The following is a 23,248-nucleotide window of genomic DNA, read 5'->3' on the forward strand; positions in this document are numbered from 1 at the left end:
CTCAGCTCCTCAGAATCCTCTCATGGCACCAATGTTAATAACTATTTCTTCCCCTTCTTCTTCTCCTCCTCCTCCTCCTCCTCCTCCTCCTTCTTCTTCTTCTTCTTCCTCCTCTTTTTTAAAATATGCAACGCTTCAAGAATTTGCGTGTCACTATTACTTCTAATAGCCCTGCCAGGTGCCTTCCTTATATTATTTTTAATTCTCGCTATAACCCAGTGGCGTACATAATGCCATTGCCATTTTAGAGAAAAATAAATTGAGGCATAGAAAAGTGGCCTGTACTCCTTAGGATACAGGCTGACCTGCTGTAAGAAAGAGGTAACAAACTACAGTGGTTTTGAACAAGCTGAAGGTTTCTGTCTCCCTCACGGAACACAACAGAGACAGGCAGAAAGTCTAGGGTGGCAGACGTCTCTGCCTCACTCAGTTATCCGGGACCCAGTACCTTCTGTCTCGTCACTCCACCACTGAATCATCCAGGGTGCTGTCCTCACCTTTTTGGTAAAAGCTGGCTCACCACCACACATACACGCCCCAGCCTGTGGGAAGAAGGAAGAGAGGATGAAGGACAGGCAGTTCCTTTAAAGAAACTCTACACAAACACTTTAGTTTGTGTCCTGTTTGTCCAGAAAGATCATAGTCACACGGCCACAACTGATTGCAGGAGAGGCTGAAAAATATAACCTCTACTTAGTGGCCCCAGGCCAAGGGAAAACTAGGGGTTGATAGGTATGGTGGTGATTCTGTTCCTAAAAGAAGGGAATCATGGACGTTGGGGATTGTTTAAGCCTCTCTGCACGGGATCTAGTATGATTCCTTCCTTCCAAATTCTGAGCAGCGTGTGCAGAGGGAAAATCACATTTCCCATGTACCTTGCAGATAGGAGCCGTCAATTAGATACACACAGAAGTCACTGTGCGGGGCTTCCCGGAAAACTTTTGTTGTCCTTCCTCCTTTCATCCTTCCTGCTGCTTGGAAAGCAGAAGAGGTGACCAGAGCCTCCAAAGCCACATCAGACCATGAGTGACCTAGAATGTGCTAAAGATGATGGGGGCATGCCGAGTGGAAAAATCTGGAAACGTAATGATCAAGGAGCTACCATCCCAATCTTGAACCACCGAACTCTGCACTTCTTTATTTTGAGGGAGAAATCAGCCTCTTTCACATTTCCGTTGCTTTATGACCTATGAGCAACCAAATGTAATTCTTAACTAACTCAAATTATTCAGTTAAGCAATGTATTCACAGTCATGCAGCTAGGAAGATGTTTATACTCCGATTTACCGGGCTCCAAAACCCATATTCTTGCTCCTGCTGGATTAAATTAACCTTTTACAAGACAAAAATGGTATCCTTTTGTTAAGATTCTGCAATGCAATAAAGAAATCGTGGTAGTCTCCATCGTATTTAGGGAAAGATATTTATCCTTTACATCTAGAGTCCTTGATGGGATAGGGCATCTGGGCTAGCGAAGTGCTTGTCTGTTACGTGCATGCAACACACGGTTACAGAAGAGCACCATGAGCTGTCGACGACGCACGAGTTGTCACTCTTGTCTCTGACTTTTTCTATTAATTTTAATTGGCTTCCTGTTCATTCCTTTTGCTGTCTGCTAGCGTGTGCTGACAGGAAGCAGGAGGAGGCACCAGTGTTAAAGAAGATGAATGGCGAACATCTTTGAAATGTGTAACAGTCTATTCATCACTGTAAATGTTTTCCCATTTGGAAAAAAATCCATCATTATTTAACTTAAAGTGTAATATGGTGGGTCCACCTTATGGGACACAGAGTCGAAGAGTCTCTGATCGACGTGATTGACTGACGGGCCTTATACTGTTAGGGTGGAAAAATACATAGAAAAGGAACATGTTGGGGCGCCTGGGTGGCTCGGTTGGTTAAGCATCTGCCTTTGGCTCGGGTCATGATCCCAGGGTCCTGGCATTGAGCCCCGTGTTGGGCTCTCTGCTCAGCAGGGCATCTGCTTCTCCCTCTGCCTCGGGCTGCTGCTCCCCCGGCTTGTGCTGTCTCTCTCTGTCAAATAAATAAAATCTTAAAAAAAAAAAAGGAAAGAAAGAAAGAAAGAAAGAAAGAAAGAAAGAAAGAAAGAAAGAAAGAAAGAAAGAAAAGGACCAGGTTATGAGAGCTATTATGACCCTAGGAACCTGGATAAAGGCTTTAGTCTTTCCTGTCTAGAGAGCCTTAGGGTAAAATCAACTACACAGATTACTTAACCCACATGTTCTAAATTGCTACTAGGAATAATATCACTAGAATTAGTGAGGAAAATTGTGCTACTTTTAATGGGCAAAATACCAGAAAGTTGACATAAGTTGTTTAAAAGGGATTCTCAGATTATTTTTTTATTATCTCCTTTTGAGAAAAGGAGAAATGACTGTCTGCCGCTGTCAAAATGTTTAGATTCAGAAAGTCCTGTGTAGTACAAAGGAACTAGGTGAGACTGTGACTTTGTCTTTGGAGGGGCTTGTGGTAGATAGAATAATGAATGACCCCCAAAGATGTTCATGTTCTCATCCCCAGAACCTGTGAGGATGTCACCTCACATAGCAGACGGGGTTTTGCAAGTGTGATTAAATGAAAGGTTTTAAAATAAGAATATTTTGAAGGCTGTAGAGGTTGCTGTGATACCACTGAGGAGGCCAGGAGGCAAGGAACGTGGTTTGCCACCAGATGCTAAAACAGGCCAGGGACCGACTCTCCCTTGAGTCTTCAGAAGGAGGGCAGCCCTGTCAACACTTGAGTTTAGCCCCGTAAGGCCCGTTTTTAGACTTCTGACCTCCAGGACTGTAAGATAATAAATTTGTGGGGCACCTGGCTGGCTCAGTTGGTGGAGAATGTGACTCTTGATCTCGGGGTTGTGAGTCTGAGTCCTACGGTAGACGTAGAGATGACTTAAAATAATAATAATGATATTGATAATAAAAACTATGTGTTGTTTCAAGGCACAAATTTTATGGTTAGTTTATGGTCATTTGTTTAAGCAGTAATAGGAAAGAACACATGTTACAGGAATATTTGGAAACTAATACAGATTTCAAACTTTCCTGGGGTTAAGCATGGTAAAATAGTTGAATCAGAAAAAGTGAGGTCCCGTTCATTATACTCCCAACCTCCCTCACCACTTTCTCGCTTTTTGTTTTAAAGATTTTATTTATTTATTTGAGAGAGAGAGAGAGCACAGAGGGAAGAGCAGACTCCCTGCTGAGCAGAGAACCTGACGTGGGGCTCTATCCCAGGACCCCGAGTTCATGACCTGAGCCAAAGGCAGACACTTAACTGACTGAGCCACCCAGGCACCCCATCCCTCACCACTTTCAAATGAGTTCATTTTAGATACAAAAATGAGGATCAGGAATGAAGTCTGGCTTGTTGGACGAATGGCTGATTCTAGGGTTGGGACAGGAAATATTCAAGATGAGCCTGAAGCTCTTTAAAAAAAAGAAAAAGATTTATTTATTTATTTTAGAGAAAGAGAGAACGTGCAGGTGCTCTCGAGTAGGGAAAGGGGCAGGGGGGAGAATCTTCAGGCAGGAGCCCTACACTGAGCTCAGTCGCAGACCTAGTAGACCAGGACCTGAGCCAAAACCAAGAGCCAGGTGCTTAACCGACTGAGCCACCCAGGCGCTCTGAGCCTGAAGCATCTTGGTTGTGCCAGAAAGTAATGAAGTGCTAAAATACAAAACAGAACAAAAAACAGTAAGACAACGATGGGGATGTGTCAGAGAGACACAGGAACCACCCGAAAGAGCTCCTAATGGCTGAAGCTGGAAGAATTTGAGCAACAAAAGAAACAAATTAGTATTGGGTTATAACCCAATGTACAGAATAAATATCCATGAGAATCCAATGTGATTCTCTCCTAAATTCTGAGCATGTGACTGGAAAAAAAAAAACCCCACTACATTTCCATTTCTTTTGCAGATAGGAACAGCAATGAAATATAAGAAGTCCCTGTGATACCAATGATTGAATAAATTAGTAAAAGGGGGAGAAGAGACAAATGTCCTGTGCAAAAAAATTCCAAATAATTTATGGAGATGTTCTGCCCTTAAGGGGGAATATAATTCCCACTAAGTGCAAGCTGCACAGAGTAACATCCCTCCAAAGAGTACAGTATGCAAAGGGAAGGTAAAGAGTAATTTCACAGTAGAAAAGCCTGGTGATCAAGGTCAACATCAGGAGTAACAAGTCGTATTGATGGTTTGTATCCTTGATATAATGTGATGAAAAATGGCCTCTGTTACAAAGAAAACCACAGGCCCCAAATGGTGTCACTTAGGTCAACTCACCAAACCCAGGCTTAATACCTAACCTAACTGCAGTTTCAACCTCCCCCCAGAAATGTAGTCTTCACAGGAAGTCCAGAATTTTCTGGGGCGCCTGCCTGGCTCAGTTAGTGGAGCATGTGACTCTTTGATCTTGAGGTCGTGGGTTCAAGCCCCAAAGTGGGCACAGAGCTTACTTAAAACTTTTTTCTGATAAGCACCAATGAGATCATCTGTCACATGGGCCTCTCCATCCTCCTCCCCATCCCCGAAGGAAAAGGAGGTAATCTGCATGAAAAGACTACCTGCTCTTCCCCCTAAGGGAAAGTGACCTAACCTGAAACAATCTTTTCTTTCTTTTGCTAATAACTTCCTTGCCCCACCCTCCTTCCTACAAAAATCTTCTATTTTATACAACTCCTTCCAGCTCCTTCTTGTTAGGTGGGATGCTGCCCAACTCATGAATCACTTAATAAAGTGAATTAGATCATCAAATTTACTCAGTTGAATTTGTTTTTTTAACAAATCTTACCTCTTGTGGTCTTGCTCCCAAAAGGCAATAATCTGGCTGGCTCAGTTAGCAGAGCATGCCACTCTCAATCTTGCGGTTGTAAATTTGAGGCCCATGTTGGGTATAGAGATTAATTAAAAAAAAAAATCTTAAAAAAAAAAACCCGACCAATTGTCCTGAAAACTATCATGGTTACCAAAAACAAGGTAAGTCTGAAATAGTGTCTTTTTTTTTTTTTTTTTTTTTTTTTTTTAGAGGTAGAGCTTGAAGGGGGGCAGGGCATTGGGAGAGGGAGATAGAGAATCTTAAGCAGACTCCACGCCCAGCAGAGAGCCCAACAAGGAGCTCAGTCTCACAACCCTGAGATCACGACCTGAACTGAAATCAAGAGTTGGACGCTTAACCGACTGAGCCACCCAGGTGCCCCTCTCCTATTCTTGTAGACAATTGAGGGGGTATTTGGAACCTAAGCTGTGCCATCAACAAAGTACAGATCACATCTTATAAGCATGAACAGTACCACAGATCAAGAAAGGCCAGTAGCCTTTGGGCCACATTTGGGTACATCTATAACGGCTACAACAACATAATTCTTCATGCTGGTGTTAACCACGGGTCTGTTCTGTTGTGTACGACCTCAGCCTCGATAGGTACATGGAGACCTGTGTGAGTAGGTCTTTTTGGATAGATTTCTCTAGAGATAATAGACAAAAGACAAAAAAAGCAAATCACAGAGAATTCTTAGACGTATCTTAATAAAATATTTAGACGTATCTTAATCTCACACCTAGATCGTAAGGAACATTTAGTGAACCCAGGACTGTTTTCCCGGTACTGTCTGTCATGGCCGCTGTGCCCAGCCATCACACTCTTCCCTGGAAAACAAGGGCAGACTTCACAGCTGTCTCTCTGGTCTTCACCAGCTTGGGCTGGTTTCTTCCCGGTAGTTGGCCCAGTTCAGTTCATTTGCTCTTGGCTCCTGGTGTTTATCTGTGAGGTTCTTGAATACCTGGTGATGCTTCCAATGAGACTATGGAACTACAGCATTTTATTTTATTTTTTAAAGATGTTAAGTCATCTCTACACCCACTGCAGGGCTTGAACTCACAACACCGAGATCAAGAGCCCCACGCTCTACTGTCTGAGGCAGCCAAGCCTCCCAGAATAATAGTATTTTAGAGCTGGCTTTAGAGGTTAGTTAATTAATTTTTAGAAAGAATTTATTTATTTATTTGAGAGAGAGAGAGAGCACAAGCAGGAGGAGTAGCAGAGGGAGAGGGAGAAGCAGGCTCCCCACGAAGCAAGGAGCCCAATGCAGGACTTGATCCCAGGACCCCGGGACCATGACCTGAGCCAAAAGGCAGATGCTTAACCAAATGAGCCACCCAGGTGCCCCAATTAATTAATTTTTTAGAGAGATTTATTTACTTATTATTGGGGGGGAGAATCTCCAGCAGACTCCATGCTGACTGCAGAGTCCAACACGGCACTCCATCTCACGACCTGAGCCAAAATCAAGAGTCAGACTTGTAACTGACTGAGCCACCCCGGTGCCCCAGAGGTTATGTAATGTAAATAATGGGTTATCTCGTTTAAAATTCTTCATCTTGCAGATAAGGCTAGTGAGGGTTAAGTGACTCTTCTGACATCCCCTTGCTGGCTACTCAACAGTGCTGACGACGCAGGGCAAGAACCTGGGCCCCCTAATTCAGCGGGGTTTCCCCCTGCCTGTGCTGCCTCCCATGTAGGCCACCTCACGTCTGCTGTACACAGTCCACTCTCTTCTGCTGAACGTGACTAAATTCTCTGACGCATTAGCTGGCATCGAGATTTAAGGCTTCGGCAAGACCTGACAAGATAAACACCACACGGTATGTTGCCAGCTTCCCGGGCAAGAAGGGACTGAGTCAATGACTCTTAGTTTTCCCAAGTAATGGGTGTGACTCGTGTCACCGTTGCTCCCCGGCGGTTTAGTTCAGAGGCACAGGACCGCTCTCTGTTGGCAAATCAGCTCGAAAGGGAATTATTCACAGCTGTGTCAGTCGCATTCCTGAGATGATCTTTCTCCGCTATTTACTATTTTCTTGAATCTGAGCGACGAGACAGAAGCTCCCGTGATTCGCGGCATCTCTCGCACCCCGCGCACTGGCTCTGGATGAGTTTCTTCTAACTCTCTTTGATGCATTCAGGAACCACCTCAGGAGACCTCCCTTCCACACCTGCCTCGGTCAGTGGCTAGAACCCGTCCGATGTCGTTTCACTGAGGATAACGCAGCAGCAGAACAAGAGAATGTCCGAGTGGCAGATTATGACGCACTCCCGTGTCTTCAGTCGTACGCTCTTCTACCAAAACATAAAGCCGTAGGGCAGCCAGCGAGGGCCACGGGTTGAGAAATGTACACGTGTGTTTGACCACCTTTGACCTCACAGAGTCACCGCTCCAGGGGACGCACCAGGTGGCAACAGTGGCCATAGGCCCCTCTATTCCTACCAGAGCGAGTGCCCACTGGGACGGAAGTGGGATCTCGACATTGCTGGGGTACAGGGAGAGGATTATCCTCCAGCTTTCTGTTGCCTCCTGTGCTGCCCGACTGTGGAGGAGGCTTCCAGGAAAAGAACTCAAGCCATACCCACACTTTCCATGTAGGTATGTCTGAGGGGCTGGGGGAAAGCAGGTGGGACTCCAGATTTCTAGGACAGCATTCTTCACAACAGCAGGGTGTGGTGCCATCAGCCACCGGCAGCATCAGGGCTCCAGGTCTGGTTAGTAGGGTAGTTCTGGGACTCAACTTGTCAAACCCCAGCCAGTCACCACTGGAGTCTTCCTTATGTTCTGGGGAGCGGGAGAGGGGCACGTTTAAGCTGCTTGTAATGTGAAAAGGCCTGCCTCGGTAGGTGGGAGAGCCGTCTCAATCTCACTGCGTGACTAGATGTGAACAGGCTTACTCTGACATGGTGGTGGGTATCGCCATGAGATGGTTCTCACAGTCTTTCAGATTTTCTTTCTTCTCTTTCTTTCTTCTTTAAGATTTTATTTATTTATTTGACAGAGCACAAGCAGGGGGAGTGGCAGAGGGAGAGGGAGAGGGAGAAGCACCCCATGTGGGGCTTGATCCCAGGACCCTGGGATCATGACCTGAGCCAAAGGCAGATGCTTAATGGACTGAGCCACCCAGGCACCCCTAGATTTTATTTTCTATCTTGATAAAAAATGTGCCCGTTTCAAGAAAACAGAACCCAAAATGCTTTATCATTTCCACAGCTGATGTCTGTGTGCTTTTGACAGCTCTGTCACATTCGTGATGGCTTTTCATTATTTTTCGCTCTGGCACATCAGGAGGGTGTATGAGGAGTTATGGTTGGATGACAGGGTGGGCCTGGGGTCCCTGCTGCTCGGCCTGCATTATGTTTAAGGCAGTGGCATCTCTTTGATACACTGGCAAACAAGAGAGGGAGCTGTTCCTCTGCTTTTCAGCGGAAACTGTTGGAGCTGTGCTTGTGCTAGCCTTCAGCTGCCTCGGGGCAGTCACAGCTCCAGGGGCATGGCTCGGCAAGCTTTCAGAAATAGAAAAAGTGCTTCTTCCTCCTGGAGAACACATGTGGGTGGGTGGGTAGCTTAATCGGAGTGAACTACATTTTGTGCTAGACTTTGGTCCCCATGCGTGCCCTCACTGGGTGCCCTTGTTTGCTGAACAACTTCTACGACTGTGCGTAACTACACAAGTCTAGGCACTGGCCCCTGTGCAATCATCTGGCAGGCTCATGAGCACATCTCCAAATGGAGGAGTGAGAGGAGGTCCGGGAAAGAAACACAGCACAGGCATTGGCCTGAGCAGCAGAGTGGCCAACCACGGTCCAGCTAAGTGACGTCAGCATCAGCAGCAGGCAGTCCAAGGGAACCACGGAGCAGGGATCCACACAGCACCAAGCAGTGATCAGCGTGGAACATTACAAGTAGAAACATCAGAAGTATGAAGTGAAGCCTGAGCTGTTTAGTGGGAACACTTGAAATATTTGCCAATGACCACAACCCCACTTCAGGCTGGTGCTTTTGTCCAAATGGGAAGAAGAATGCCCACTTATCCAGCCTGGCCGTTACGGATGAAAGCTGTAACTCAGCGGGCATGTCTGGGGGTCAGGCGATGGCGCAACTTACTTCACCCACTGGCAGGCAAGAGGATTTCAGCTCAACTTAGGTAGTAAGGATACAAATATGACTGAGACACAGCATAATTGCTCTCTAATTGCTTATAACCTAGACGGAGACAGAGCATAAAGAGATGATTTCAAACGTGTGCAGATACTGGAGGACTTGGACAAGTGCCAAAGGAGAGGAACGCATAATGTGTTATGGGAATGCAAAGAAGGGTCACTGACCTCAAACTAAGGTTTCGGAAGACTTCCTGGAGAGGATGCTACTTGAGCTGATTCCAGCAGGCAGAGAAAAGTGAGAAAGATTTACCATGAACAGTCATGGAGGTGGGACACAGAAAAGCACATTCGGGGCATTTCAAGAAACTGGATATTACTAGAGTGGGAAGTCCGTAGAGTCTCCTAGGCCATGCTAAGGTGTTTATCCCACACAGGGGTGGGAAGGTATGGTGGGAGCTCTTCGTCATCTTCATGCCCATTTCTCCTCTTAGCAGTAGACGCCCTTCTCTCCCTGCACTGAGTTTTAGCTGGGTATACAAGTCCCCAGTTAGGGAGTATGGTCGCTTCCCTTGCAGATGTGACTATGGGACCAAGTTCTTGGCGTGTGAATGGAAGTTAGGAGTATAACATTCATGTTACAGCATTCAAGGGAAGCCACTCGTTCTCCACTTTCTTTTTCTTCTTGTTCTCCTTCCAGAAGTCTGGAACACAGATGTGGCCAAGAGAGCCAGCCTCAGACATGCCAACAATGACCACGCCCCACGGAAGGTGTCACCCTAAAGATAGAAGGAGCCTGGGTCCTGGGATGAACCCGTGAAGCTGAGCCACCTCCTCAACCCAGACGTCCTCTTTACTGGACTCCGGAAGGAGAGAGAAACACCTTTCTTGTTGAGTCACAGTCTTTGGGGTCTCTTACTGCAGCATAGAGTGTACTCAAACGTGAGAGGGGAGGAAAGATGGTGTTAGGTTTTCTAATAGGATTCCCAACTCGGTCAGCAACGGCTAAGGAGCTAGGAAAGGCTGAGAAAACCACCCTCTGTCTTCAATGATGAGAACTGAACGAGGCCGGGGCTGGCAGATAGCGAGATGAGCGATGATGCAGCCTTGTCGCAAGAGAGAGAGGGAAAGCCCCTTGAGAACTATAAACTTCTACCCAGTGCTGAGAGCCCGGTTCCTCCAGGACGGCAGCCAGCAACCTCCCGCACGTCTTCCTTGTACTCTGCCTTGCAAAGCTGTGTCACTGTCATCTTCAAAAGCGGACTCCGACGAGCTTCACCTGAAGACTTCATGGACAAACCCCACTTAGTCATTTTGTGTTAATTGTGTTTGTGGAAGAAAAATATTATTTATAATCGACTTCTATTTCCTGAAGAGGATGGGTCCTCTAATTGGAAGAAAGTCTGTTTTGCTAAACACGGTGCTTTGTCGGGCACAGGTGTGGAAGTAGAAACTAGGATAAAAGGCATTCCTCTGAGTAATAAAGGGTTGAGGAATCTGCATAGGGCTGGGGGTGGCCTGGTGAAGAGCAGCAAGGCTGGAGGCTGGGGGTGGGGATGGGGAAGATCCCTGTGGCAGAAGCAGAGAGAAAGTACTCTGGAGAAAGAGGTGTGTCATGGGGGTCTTTGGTTGCTGCAGCCTACATGATATAAGTCCTGTCTCCCCTTCAGCAACTTCTGTCTTGTTCACGAAGACGTTGGTATGAGAGGGCATAAGGGTGTGAGTCTGAGTAAGAGGATGAGGGAAACGCTGACACGCCTTGTGTTAGTCATTAATTCTATCATTTGAAATGATGTGTCCTGGACCGTCTTAATCTGAGTTACCATTCACCCAGTAACCACCCAGTGCCCATTACTGGAATAATCATCGCTAGCACATATTAATCACTTATGAAATTCAGAAACCAAGAGCTTTCTTCTAGCTGAGGGTAGGGTGAACGCAAGGGAGACAACATGGCAGGAGCTGCGTTTGAGCTGGGCCCTGAAGAAAGGACAGGAATTGGTCATGCAAAGGCTTTTTGCAGGAAGGCAGCAGCATGGACCATCCGACCTAAGGCAAAGTCACGCATTTTTTTTCAATGTATACTTACCAATGTCCACTGTGTGCCAGGCGCTGTGCGAGGTCCCAGGGATGTGAAGATGAATTTGGCTTCACAGATTTCGGTTAATCTATCCTGCTATTTTTCTATTCATTCTGTTATTGGTTTTCCACATCTGTCAGGTCTTCTTGGCCACATTTCTGCCTGGCCGGTTTTTCTTTCTTGAATCCATGTGTGTGGTGCTTCTTTTGCTCCCGAATGCATTTTAACCTGCCACCGATGACCATTTCTCTAGCTTACTGAGCCCGATTGAATTTTGATCTTCTATATACTTGGCATGTCCACCTGCTTGGGGTCATATGTAATATTTATGAAGACCATCACTTTCTTTCCACTGTCCAGACCCACATCTCAGTACACTTTTGTGCCAATACATACCGAAGATGAGAAATACAGCTCCAGAATCCCAGGTTACAGAAGCTAGTACACGTGACCCGTGAACAACACAGACTTGAACCGTGTGCATCTGCTTACACATGCATTTGTTTCAATAAATACAGTATAGCACTCTAAGTGTATTTTCCCTCCCTTTTGATTTTTTTCTTTTTAAGTTGTCTTGAACACGAGGCTTGAACTCATGACCCTGTGACTAAGACCTGAGCTGAGATCAAGAGTCAGAGGCTTAAATGACTGAGCCACCCAGCCGCCCCTCCTTTTGATTTCCTTAATAACACTTTCTTTTCTCTCTTACTTTACTGTAATAATACTGTATAAAATACATATAACATACAAAATGTGTATCGTTTACGTGATCAGTAAGGCTTCTGGCCAATAGAAGGCTATTGGTAGTTAAGTTTTTATGGAGTCAAAAATTATACATGGATTTTTGGCTGTGCAAGGGGTGGCATCTCTAACCCCCATGTTATTCAGAGGCCAACTATGTATCTGTAATTGACCACAGTTGTGTCAACTGAAAATGCAATGATGTCTCTTAATGATAGTCATCACTATTTTCAACAGATACCTGAGTACCTATGACAGGTAGAAACAATGATACATGATGCGTGGCCCCCGTTCTTAAGAGGCTTACCGTCTAGATGAGGAGGCACATAGACGAGGCACCGGGGACTTCTCCGTTCCTCTTCCCAACAGAGCAGGAGAGAGCAGAAGTGAGAATGTGGGAGCATAGGAAGGAATTCCCTTCTCTTCTGCTCTGCCTTCTTAATGGCTTCCTTCAGAAGGAAGAATTTGTTAATCTGGTTGGTTGGAACCCAGGACATCAATGAATTCACATTTTACATGGTGGGGTCACTTTGGGTTGGAAGGTCACACGGCCCTGTGTGCTGCTGTGCTCCCCATTCCCCACTAAGTAGATCCAGCTCGGTCTCCAGCACACACTTAGAAGAGTACAGCTGGGCTGCTTCACAGATCTGATCATCTGCAGGCATGCCCACGCATCCTGGCCCCAAAATGCAGAGGGTGGAGGGGGAACAGGGAATTAGGAAGCTTCACCACAGCAGCCTTAAACCTACGCCCTGTCACTCCGCCTCGTCTTCTGGCAGAGTTCTACTCTAGAGGTTATCGGTGCTGGCTGAGCTATGACTAAAAGGACCCTTGGGTTTCAACTCCAATTTCTTTCTTGTGTACAGTCCCCTTGGGAACCCCTAAGGAGAGGAGAGACCATCAGCAGAGCAGGATTTCTGTTTCTGGTCCTTGAGTGTGGCACGCCATATTGTTGGCCATGGCTTTTCACAGGTTTCTGCTGTCCTTCCCTGCGGATGTCCGAGCTGGCCAGTGGACTTGTTCTGACCAAGGAGACGTACCAGTTCCACACAGAAGTATGAAGAGCCGGTGTGTTATTCACCATAATCGCTTTTCTTCTTTCACGAGACCAACATTGTCCCGGATCAGGGTCGCTTTATAAGCTTGGGTCCCAGCATGAAGACAAACTAGAATAGAGCCAGCTGACCTGCCGTGAACATGTCGGTATTTCAAGAAAAAACCCACCTTGTTGCTATAAAGCCACTTTGAGATCATTTGTTATCACAGCCTAACCCAGCTGACATGTTTACCCTGTTACCATCTGTATTCAACTCTGTTGTTTGTCCTCTTAACATCTTTCCTCCCTTCATTTCTCCTAAAAAACCCTCATTTTGCCCAGGTTGTTCGCCTAACTCTACGTGCGCTTGGGGGAAGGGATTCTAATTCCCAGCTGCAGGAGCAAATCGTAGTTAATTTAAGCCATTCATGATAGTTTCTTCCTCCTTGATGGCAACTGGTTTAGATGTGGGCATATGAAACTGTGGGAAGTTGGATTGAGGGCTTCCAAGACAGGTTTTCCAGGCAAATAAAAAGGGACACATGGGAAGAAACAGTCCCTCTACTTCTGCCAGACATTGTGTGGTTGCATGTGTTAGGTGGAATTGTGGCAACCATTTTGTAACAATGAGGAGCACTAACTGAAGAATGTCAGAGTGAAAAGATGGAGAGAATCTGGGTCCCTTGATAGTGTTACTTAGCTGTTAAATGAACTAACCCTAAAGCTGACCTACCTCTAAATTTCTTGCTATGTGAGATAATATATTTTCCTTTTAAGAGAGCAAAATCTGGAATGGAGGGGAAAAGAATGAGTTCAGTTTTAGGGACACTGAGGTGATGGCAGGACAGCATCCTTTTACATTGCTGAAGCTCGAGAGATGTCGAGATTAAATTTGAATTTGGGAGTCATCTATGGAGAAATATTATATACCAATACATCTGGGAAAATAATCCTATACCTGAGACAGAATCTCTGTGCTTGAAGAATTTTGGTAACACAACAAAACATTACACCTAAACAAGTATAGCCATCGCCTAACTGGATATGCCACTGTCCCAGGTCCTCACCTGTCACCTATTCTAGGAAAGGGAGACCACAGGGGTGGTCGGAACCTCCTAGCAAGGGAGAGCAAAGGCAGTGAGGAAGTGATGACACCAGCTGGGTCCTCAGACACTGCTCTCCTCAAGCCTGGATATGCACGAGCATCTGTATATGACTGAAGCATTCTAATCTTGCATAGATGGCTATGAACATGGATTATAAGCAACTGCTCAATTTACTGCCTCTTATATAGCTTTTAGTAAACAATCGTTCCAGGAAACTATGGTTCATCATCTCATAGACATCCTATGTGTGATACTGCAAAAGCCCCAAAGGACATACCAGGGTCAACAAAATGAACACCATGAAGTATCAAGGAAGTGGTTAACGTAGAGGATGGAGTCTCTAGGGCCCAAGCTGATCTGTGGTTAGAAGACCGTTTTGGGGGTGCCTGGGCGGCTCAGTCAGTTGAGCGCGGGGATCTTGATTTCACTTCAGGTCACAATCTCTGGGTCATGGGCAGCATGCCCCCCTCCCCCCGCCGTGGCCTCCACATTCAGCGTGGAGTCTGCTTGAGATTCTTCACCTCTCCCTCTGCCCTTGCTTCACTCACGCTTGCTCTCTCTCTAAAATAAATGAATAACATCTTTTTAAAAAAGATGTTATTTATTTATCTGACAGAGAGAGAGAGAAAGAGAGAAAGAGCACAAGCAGGGGGAGCCGCAGAGGAAGAGGGAGAAGCAGACTCCCCGCTGAGCAGGGAGCCTGATGTGGGGCTGGATCCCAGGACCCTGAGATCTTGACCTGAGCTGAAAGTAGAGGCTTAACCAAGTGAACCACAAGGCGCCCCTAAAATAAATAAATAAAATCTTGAAAAAAAAAAAAAGAGGAAGAAAAAGAAGATAGTTTTGGAAGTCACTAATCCACGGGGCACTAATTTACTGATACTTCAAGAAAATACATGGGAGGGGGTTCTATTGCGACACAAAAGGATTTACCCAACATTGCCTGAAAAATAATTAATTTTTGAAATTCTGTTCAGATATCACTTTTCCAAAGGCGCATCCAGTGGGTAAATGCACACATCTGCATAATATTCACAGTGAAGCCTATACTTTACCTGAGACATCTTAAAATGGGTTTCTAAGTTGTCGCTGCTGGGCCTGCACTGAAATAATTCTTGCTTCCCTAAGCCAAAAAAAAAAAAAAAAGACATGTTTTAATGAGCTGGAAGAGCAAATGCAATAATCTTCAAAGATGGCTAACTTCAGTCTTGCAGTTATTTAGAAAGGATCTGGCTTCAAACATTGTTTGCAGGCAAAATTTGCAATTGGCCAGGACCAAGGACGGTATTTAAAGATGACTCAGTGGTACGGCGTGGGGGCGGGGGGAAGGGTGAGGGGAGACCAGCCAGTGGTCCTTCGAAAAGGAGTCTCAGGCCCGTTTTCATCACATTGAGGTTCTGAGGCCCAGAACCGCCGCCAACGAGGAGGTGCTGTCCAGTGTAAGGAAATCGGAGACCCTGAGAAAAGCACCTTCAAATTACCCGACTGGGAGGCGGCTAAAACGCAACTCCCCCCAACCCCACCCCCCGCTCCAGGCCAGGATTTCCGCAGAGAATTCCGAGGCCAGGGTCCAACTGGGGGCCTAGCCGGGTGACCTTCGCCAGGCCCAGAATCCCCCTTGGGGCGTCCCTGAGGCCCCGCTCCGCACTCCGCCGGGCCCGCCGGTGCCCTCGGCCCCGGATGCTCGAGACCGCCGTAGGGACGCAGCCCGCTGCGCATCAGCAGTCGGGGAGCCGGGACATCCTCTGCGCCCCGCGGCCCGCACCCCGGCCCCTCCCCCTCCCGGCGCCCCACCCCGACCGGCGGCGCCACGCCCACCGGGGTCCCGGGCGGGGCGGGGAATACCTCCCGTGGCCGCGCCGCCGCCCGCCGGCGGCCCCCGGGCTTCCCGGGCCCCGAGCCCCGCCCGCCGCCCCTCCCCCGGCCGCCGCAGGCCCCCGGCCCCGCCGCCCCTCCCCGGCCGCCGCCCGCCGAGGCCGCCTCTGCAGCCGGCCGCGCGGGGCCCGCGCCCGCCGCCGCGCGCTGATTGGCTGGCCGGGGCCGGCGGCGGCGCTGAGTGGCCGGGCGGATTCGCTGGGTCAGGGCTGCAGAGGCGCCTGGCGCACCGGCGGGAGCGGAGCCGCGGCGCGCGCTCGCCCGGGTCGCCGGCCGGCCGCCCGCCCGCCAGCCCGAGCGAGCGGCCCGGGGCGTCGAGGGGGCCCGCGCCGCGCCGCGCCGGGCGCCGCCGCCCTGGCCGCCATGTGCTCCCAGCTCTGGTTCCTGACGGACCGGCGCATCCGTGAGGACTACCCGCAGGTGCAGATCCTGCGCGCCCTCCGGCAGCGCTGCTCCGAGCAGGACGTGCGCTTCCGGGCGGTGCTCATGGACCAGATCGCCGTCACCGTCGTCGGCGGCCACCTCGGTGAGCGAGGCGGGCCCCGGGAGGGCGGGGAGGCGCGCCGGGGTCCCCGGGAGCCGGCCGGTGGGCGCGCGCACCCGGGCCTCCTCCAGCCAAGTCTCCTTCGGGCCCCCCAGACCAGCCGCCCTCCCCCGCGAGCCCTCCTTGGGTTGCGGAAGGCCCCTAACCTTGAGAGCTTCCTTTGACCACCACCATCTGCCCTGAGGCCAAGATTTGAGAACGGGATTCCGTGTACTTAGGGGACTTTGTTTTGGGAGGAACTCGAATTCGCCTGAAGCCGCCTGGAGGTACGAGGACAATCAGGCTGCAAACCCCAGATTTGCAAATTCTGCTCGCCTCCGTGCCCTGTCAGTATAGCTTTATAGCAACCCTCACCACATTTACGAAATTGCCATTAAGACGGATGTTTTTAAAAGTTTTCCAGGAGTGTGTAAGCATCAGTAACGCACTATAGAATATCGTTCCCGAACTAGGAACCTACGTAGGGGAGAAATTTAGGATTGGAGTCACCTCTTGAGGGTGTAAGTGGGAGAGTAGACCGTGGATGGGTTTTCTTTAAACTCATCCTCCTTCCTAAAGGTGTTGAATTCTGATTCCAGAAAAGCCAGGATTTCAGGTACAGACCATTCTGGCCTCATATTTCTCCACTGCTATGTCCAAGAGACATTTTTGGGTAAGACATGGTTATCATCTATGACCCTGACCTCAAAAGGTTAAGTATGTTTTTAGATATTCTTACCTATCTGTAATGCAGGCAGTCTCCGATGGGAATCCTTGGTTTAGGAAACCCCTCTATCCTGCAGTGTTGAGTGGCTCCAGCCTCCACTCTGGAAGTAAGCCAGCTACTTCAGGGGGATCAGATGTGGCACTGGGGGTGGGGAGAATTTGGGCCCAGTTCACAGTGCTTTTGGGGACATCATTATTATTTCAACCATATCTGGTTCAATAAGCTTATAATTTGTTACTTTTCTTTAGAAGGGGAAAGAGATTCCAAATTCGGAACAGGTTACTTATAGGGATTTTAAATATGACCTGTGTCTAATGTATCTGTTCTAGATGCTTCATCCATAAATTGATCTAAACCCTTCGTAAGTAATCTCAGACTGTATAGCCTCCCAGAGAAATCTACTACAAGCATTAGGTGTCATACATTTAGTCTGAAACAGTGTGTCGTCTCTAAGGGGTACTGTCTTCTCCGTTCTTGATCTGCTGAAACTCTTAGGGTTAACGCAGAGCTAGATTCCTGCAGAAGCGTCTGCAGACCTGGATTCTTAGCACAGCTTTGCTGCTAACAAGTATCTTGGCCTTGCCTTGGCCAGGTCACTTTATGTCATTGAATCTCAGGTTTCTTGTTTACATGAAACTAAGGGTTAAGGATTTTCCAGCTCTAAAACTGTTATATGGAATAATGTTATATTTTACTGATCTACACCTAGTATGTACACCTTTCTCCCCCCAGGGTCGGTTTGTGTGCTCTTCATTTTATTTATATATTTTACAGCTTGTGAAGATGCCTTTTTGAGATACAGCAATTGAAGTTCCACATCATACCCCTGTTGTAGACCCGTCACACGTTCTGTGAAAGAGTAGGGAGATTCTCTCTGTTTTGTATCTCAAACCCCATTTTAGGAGCACCCGGCTGGCTCCGTCGGTAGAACATGTGGCTCTTGATCTTGGGGTCATGAGTTTGAGACCCGTGTTGGGGATGGAGATTACTTTAAAAAAAAATAATAAAAAAAAAAACCCAAACATTTTAAAGAATTGGTCCTAGAAAAAGAAAATTATGTCGTCAGTGCTGCAGGAAACATTTAAACCTTTTTGTTTAGTGTCCTAAAATTTTTACGGGAATTCATGTGTGAATGTATCTCCGTCTGTTCACAAACTGGAAGTTACTTCTGTTTAAACTACAAGCAAATACACGTAGTTATTTGCCTCGTTGCTGGAGAAACTGAAGACAGGCATTTTTTGAAGCAGTTTTAATGTTTTGCTAATTCAGAGATAGCCAGATACAATTCATGACACACAAACCGATCACATCACTCTTTCTGCCATCCCGAGCAGTGAAGAGATTGATTGGTCGCGGGGGTGGATTAATTGAAGCACAAGGACGAAGCTCCATGCAGAGTGAGCTCCCTTGCTTGTTCAGTGCTTTAACAATGCCTAGAACCCTGTCTTGCAGGAACAGGCACTCAGTAAATATTTTTGGGCGAATAAAGATATGCGCTCTATTTCCCAGTTTCTTCTATCGTCAGACTGTAGACGAGCCTTGGCAATTTGCTGCCAAATATTCCTCTGAAGTAAACTCTAGAACTGGCTTTGAAATACAGAAATAGTTACTGATATTCATGCCATTTCCCATTTGCAAATTATGGAGGGTGAGAGCTGGGAAAGCCTTGAGACCCTCCGTCCTGACCCTTTTGTTTTACTAACGAAGGACCGGATGGTCAGAGTTACTCAGTGCCATCGAGCTAGTTAGCCGCTAACGACAGTTCAAGACCTGGTCTGATGCCCAGCTCTGCGTATGGAGTAAGTATGTGAGAGGGCATCTGCAGCCCATAGTACCCTTGTCCGTGGATGTGGACTTGGACTGAATTGAATTACACTGAGGCTAGACGCTGACTTTGCAAAGGGATTTTAACGTTTAGGAAGTTAAGGCACCCCCTTTTACAAAGTCTGCATTCATACCATTTCTCCCTTCGTTCCTTCTCGAGATTTGTGCCGGCGTCGATGCACGAGTCCGTTTGGGACGGTGTGGGCAGGACCTCAGCCAATTACTTAAATTCTTTCCTGGGCTTCCCTCTGCGGAGTCTAGTGGGACTCCAAATCCAGAGACCAAAATTTCAGGTTCTATCTGGAAATAGGATTCATACAAGCGATGAGAAGTTCGGGATTTAAAGATTACAGGTATTGGAACAAGGTAATACAAGTAAGCTGAAGACGCCATGCAAATGCGAGGTTTCGTGATGAGTGACCTCGCTGGCCCAGCATAGGTTTGGACGGGGTGAGTGGCAGTGGCCACGGGGGAAGAGTGGAATGACCTTCCGGTGACCGGAGCAATCCTGCAGGGAACACTTTCCCTTCACCTCTCTGCGGGACGTAGCATGATGAGAGCCATGTCTAGCTCCGTTCCTTCTTAGAAGCCACAAGTTTTTCATTCATTCAACAAATATTTCTTCATTATTCTCCGCCGCGGGCTGGGATGGTGGGGACTGTGTCACCCGGATGCACATAATAGTCCAAGCAAAATACGCATAGTGTCCCTTGTGTGCTAGGCAGATGTCGAGGTTCTTTGACAAACTCACTCTTAACAAACTTCAGGAGGGTATCTGGCACTTAGGACCAGTACTCAGGAATTGCAGGCTCAGCAAACTTGTTTCCTCTCTTGCACTCCACCCCGGCCATGCATCGCCCGCCCTGACTCCACCGGCCCCTCACGCTGAATTCCCTGGGCCCGAGGTGCCCATCCAGTGCAGCTCCCTCCCCCTCACGGGCACACCTGCATTCCTCCTCCTCCTCAGCTCCCGTCACTCATCTGTCTGAGGTCTGTCTTGAATTCCCTCCCCTTCCCTCGGTCGATCCCTCTCCCATCTGCTGCCAAGTAGCATTGTACATCCTTTTAAAATAGCATCCATCATATTTTATTGTAATTTTTCTGTTTCTAAAGTTCATCTCCTCTCTCTCCCTCCCCCCCCAAACGACTGGGTATCCCTCAGGTGTATGCTTCATACCTGGTACACAGTGGGCCTCCGGTTAATGTGTGGATGATTGAGTGAAGGGCCTGAGAGGCTAATTTGAAGCGTAGGAGGCTTTTACCGTGGGTAGGTTCTGTTTGGGAGATCATGCTTGTGTGAATGTTTTTGTGATGAGCCATTCTCGGAGGGCAGAGTCACGGGGCAAATTAAGTTCTTTGACCACCCACAGACCTTTACAATGATAATTTCGTGTCTCAGGAAACAAACTCAGGGATAGACGGCAAGCAAGACCGAAAAAATGCGTCTGACCTGGAAATGAGGGTGTGTAATAGTTGGTCTCTTAGGAGCAGAATGATTCAGCATTCCTTGCCTTCCTTTCAGAGCTGAAAACCTTGGTGGCCATATGGTGATTTCTAGGTCACGTTCTTTATTATTTTTTTTACTTTTATTTAAGATCTATTTACTTATTTACTTATTTTGGGACAGGGGAGAGTGTGTGACTGTGAGTGGGGGAGGGGCAGAGGGAGAGAGCCTTTCAAGCAGATTCCCCGCTCCCCTCACGGAGCCCGATGTGAGGGGTTCGATCCCAGGACCCATGAGATCCTGACTTGAGCTAAAACCAAGCGACAGATTCCCAACCAGCTGGGCCACCCAGGCGCCCCGAGGTCAGGTTCTTTAAATTAAGGTGTCTGGGATAGCTTTTCTTGTTTTTCTGCAGTAATCAGCTGAGTAAGATTTAAAAGTTTGGGTGGGGGGAATCCTAACTGAATTGGAGGAAGAGACCGTATGGCAGCCTTCCAGAAGACAACAGAGGCCTCATGGAGAAGGGAAGGACTGCGGTTGCCGTGCAAGGAGGCGCTAGTAGGCAAGGATAACCTAGGGCACAGAAGTTGTTGATCTTTGACCTCGTTCTCTGCCAAGGGCCTGTGCCTGACACCCTGTCATCTGAATAAGCCACCCTATAGGACTAGTGGAAAAGTCAGAGAGCAGATAGAAGCATCTATCATATGCTGTTTCTAAGCTGACGGGAGCACGGAATGGATCTGCTTTACTCTGTGGGTCCATGTTTATATCCGTGGGCGAATCTCGGGGACGGAGGATGGAGCGGATGTGTAGTTTATGATTCTAACAGATTTTAGGGATACCTCATGACCTGTGTTGGAAAAAGCTCTAGAACCAGTAGATTGGGATCCTTAGTAGATCTCAAAGCCTTACTTAGAGATTTCTGGACCCCCTCTTGCTGCTACCATAACACTTCCACCAAATTTGTTAGGCTTGCCTGGTGGAAGGGGTGGAGCTATCATCAGAGAGGTCAGTGTCACTTCCATCCGTCCACACCTCCTCCTTGGCACTCCCCTTACAAGCAGGGAGTCCAATGACATGCAGGCAGGTCAGTGCTAGCCTCACCTCACTCCACCCCCTTCTCCGGTGGGTAAGTGCGCCACCTTGCCCACTTTGCTGAGACTTCACCTTATTATTTTAACAAACCTACAGCATGATCTGAAGTTTTAATCTATTTCTATTTGATCTTTCACCGTTAAAGAGTAACTCAAGAAGACCACTCACCCCCCATGAGAGAGTGATAAATTTAAGTTACTTTGCGTTGAAAAAATAACAGGAATAATGGTTCTTTATTTCGGTAACTCTGTTATTAATACTTCATATCTTTTATGTGCCTTAATCTTCACAACCACCCTACTCCTTCAACGGCTGTTGCCTGCCCAGCAGAAGAGCAAGAACACAGTCTCCATCCTTATTGTTAAGATTCCATTCATTCATTTGGTCGACAGATACCCGCTGATTACCTGCTATGTGTGAGGTGTCATTCTAGGTACCAGAACAAAACAGGCAGAAATCTCTGCCTCGCCAGGAAATTACAGTCTAGATGGGAGAGAGAGGGTATAAACAAGATAAGTAAAATATGTAATATGTTGGTGAAAAGGGCTAAGGAGGAAAAAGCAGGGAAGGGGAATGGGAGGATAGAATGTTTCTGAAGGTAGGGGAGGGGATGCAATTTTGGATAGTGTGGCTGCGGTGGTCCTCACCTAGGAGATGGTGCTCAAGTAAAGACCTGAAGGAGGTGAGGAAGCAAGCCATTTAGATACCTGGGATTACGGGCACCTGGGTGGCTTAGTGGGTTAAGTGGCTACCTTCAGCTCAGGTCATGATTCCGGGGTCCTGGGATCGAGTCCTGCATCAGGCTCCTTGCTCAGTGGGGAGCCTATTCTCCCTCTGTCCCCCCCCCACTTGTGCTCTCTCTCCTCTCTCTGTCTCAAATAAATAAATAAAATCTTTAAAAAAATAGATATCTGGGATTAGAATAGTGTAGACTAGGGGGAGCAGCAAAGCAATCTGGCCAGAGCAGAGTGAACCAAGGGGCAAGCATTAGGAGAGAAGGTCAGAGAAGTGGACAGTAGGGGGAGAAGAGCCAATGTATAGGGCCTTGTGGGTCATGGAGGGATTTTTTTTTTTTTTAAGTAGGCTCCACACCTAGTGTGGAGCCCAACACAGGGCTTGAACTCACAACCCCAAGACCAAGACCCGAGCTGAGGTCAAGAGTTGGACACAGCCGACTGAGCTACCCAGGTACCCCGGTCATGGAAGGACTTTGTGCTTTACTCTGGATGAGCTGGGAAGGGTTTTGAGCAGAGGGGTGACGTGATCTGCCTTACGGTCACAGGGTCATTTTGGTCACAGTGTTGAGAACAGACTGATAGTAGCAAGGGCAGAAGCAGGGAGATCGCTGGGGTCATTGCTACAATTCAGGTGAGAGATGATGATTATTGGACTAGAATGATTTCAGAGGAGGAGGTGCAGAGTGACTGGATTTTGGATAGATTTTGAGGACACAGTTGTCAGGACTTGCCTACCGAATCAGAGGCTGGGTGTTCAGGAGATACTGGACAAGGAGGACTCCAAGGTGTCTGGCCTGAGCAGCTGGAAGAATAGTTTGCCATTTACCGGAAAGGGTGGAGGAGTAGGTTTGGACAGGTGCTGAGGATCAGGACTGAGTCCAAGATGCCCATCAGACATCCAAGTGGAAATGTCAAGTAGTCAATTTCCTATCGTTTGGGATACAGGAGAAAGCCCTGGCCTAAAGATATTAAAAGTCAAAGCATCTCCATACACCTGGCAAGGGAGTGACTACAGATAGAAAAGAGAAGACATCAAGGACTGAATTCTGGGGCACTTCAGTTAGTGGCTGGGGGAGAGGGGGAGCAGCCAGCGAAGAGTCCCAAGTATACGGGA

General features: G+C 47.7%; 1 protein-coding gene across 1 annotated transcript in view; it reads left to right on the plus strand.

Annotated features, from left to right (window-relative positions):
- The first annotated feature begins 16,129 nt into the window (after positions 1-16,129).
- Positions 16,130-23,248, plus strand: part of RIMKLA (ribosomal modification protein rimK like family member A) — a 28,684-nt gene continuing 21,565 nt past the window's right edge. The window contains exon 1 of the mRNA XM_045799821.2: positions 16,130-16,310. Coding sequence (XP_045655777.1) covers positions 16,148-16,310 — 163 coding nt within the window. The 5' untranslated portion in view covers positions 16,130-16,147. The remainder of the gene's footprint in view (positions 16,311-23,248) is intronic.

The sequence above is a fragment of the Ursus americanus genome, chromosome 12, assembly GCF_024610735.1.
Source record: "Ursus americanus isolate L20-20 chromosome 12, mUrsAme1.1.p, whole genome shotgun sequence".
NCBI classification, from domain to species: Eukaryota; Metazoa; Chordata; class Mammalia; order Carnivora; family Ursidae; genus Ursus; species Ursus americanus.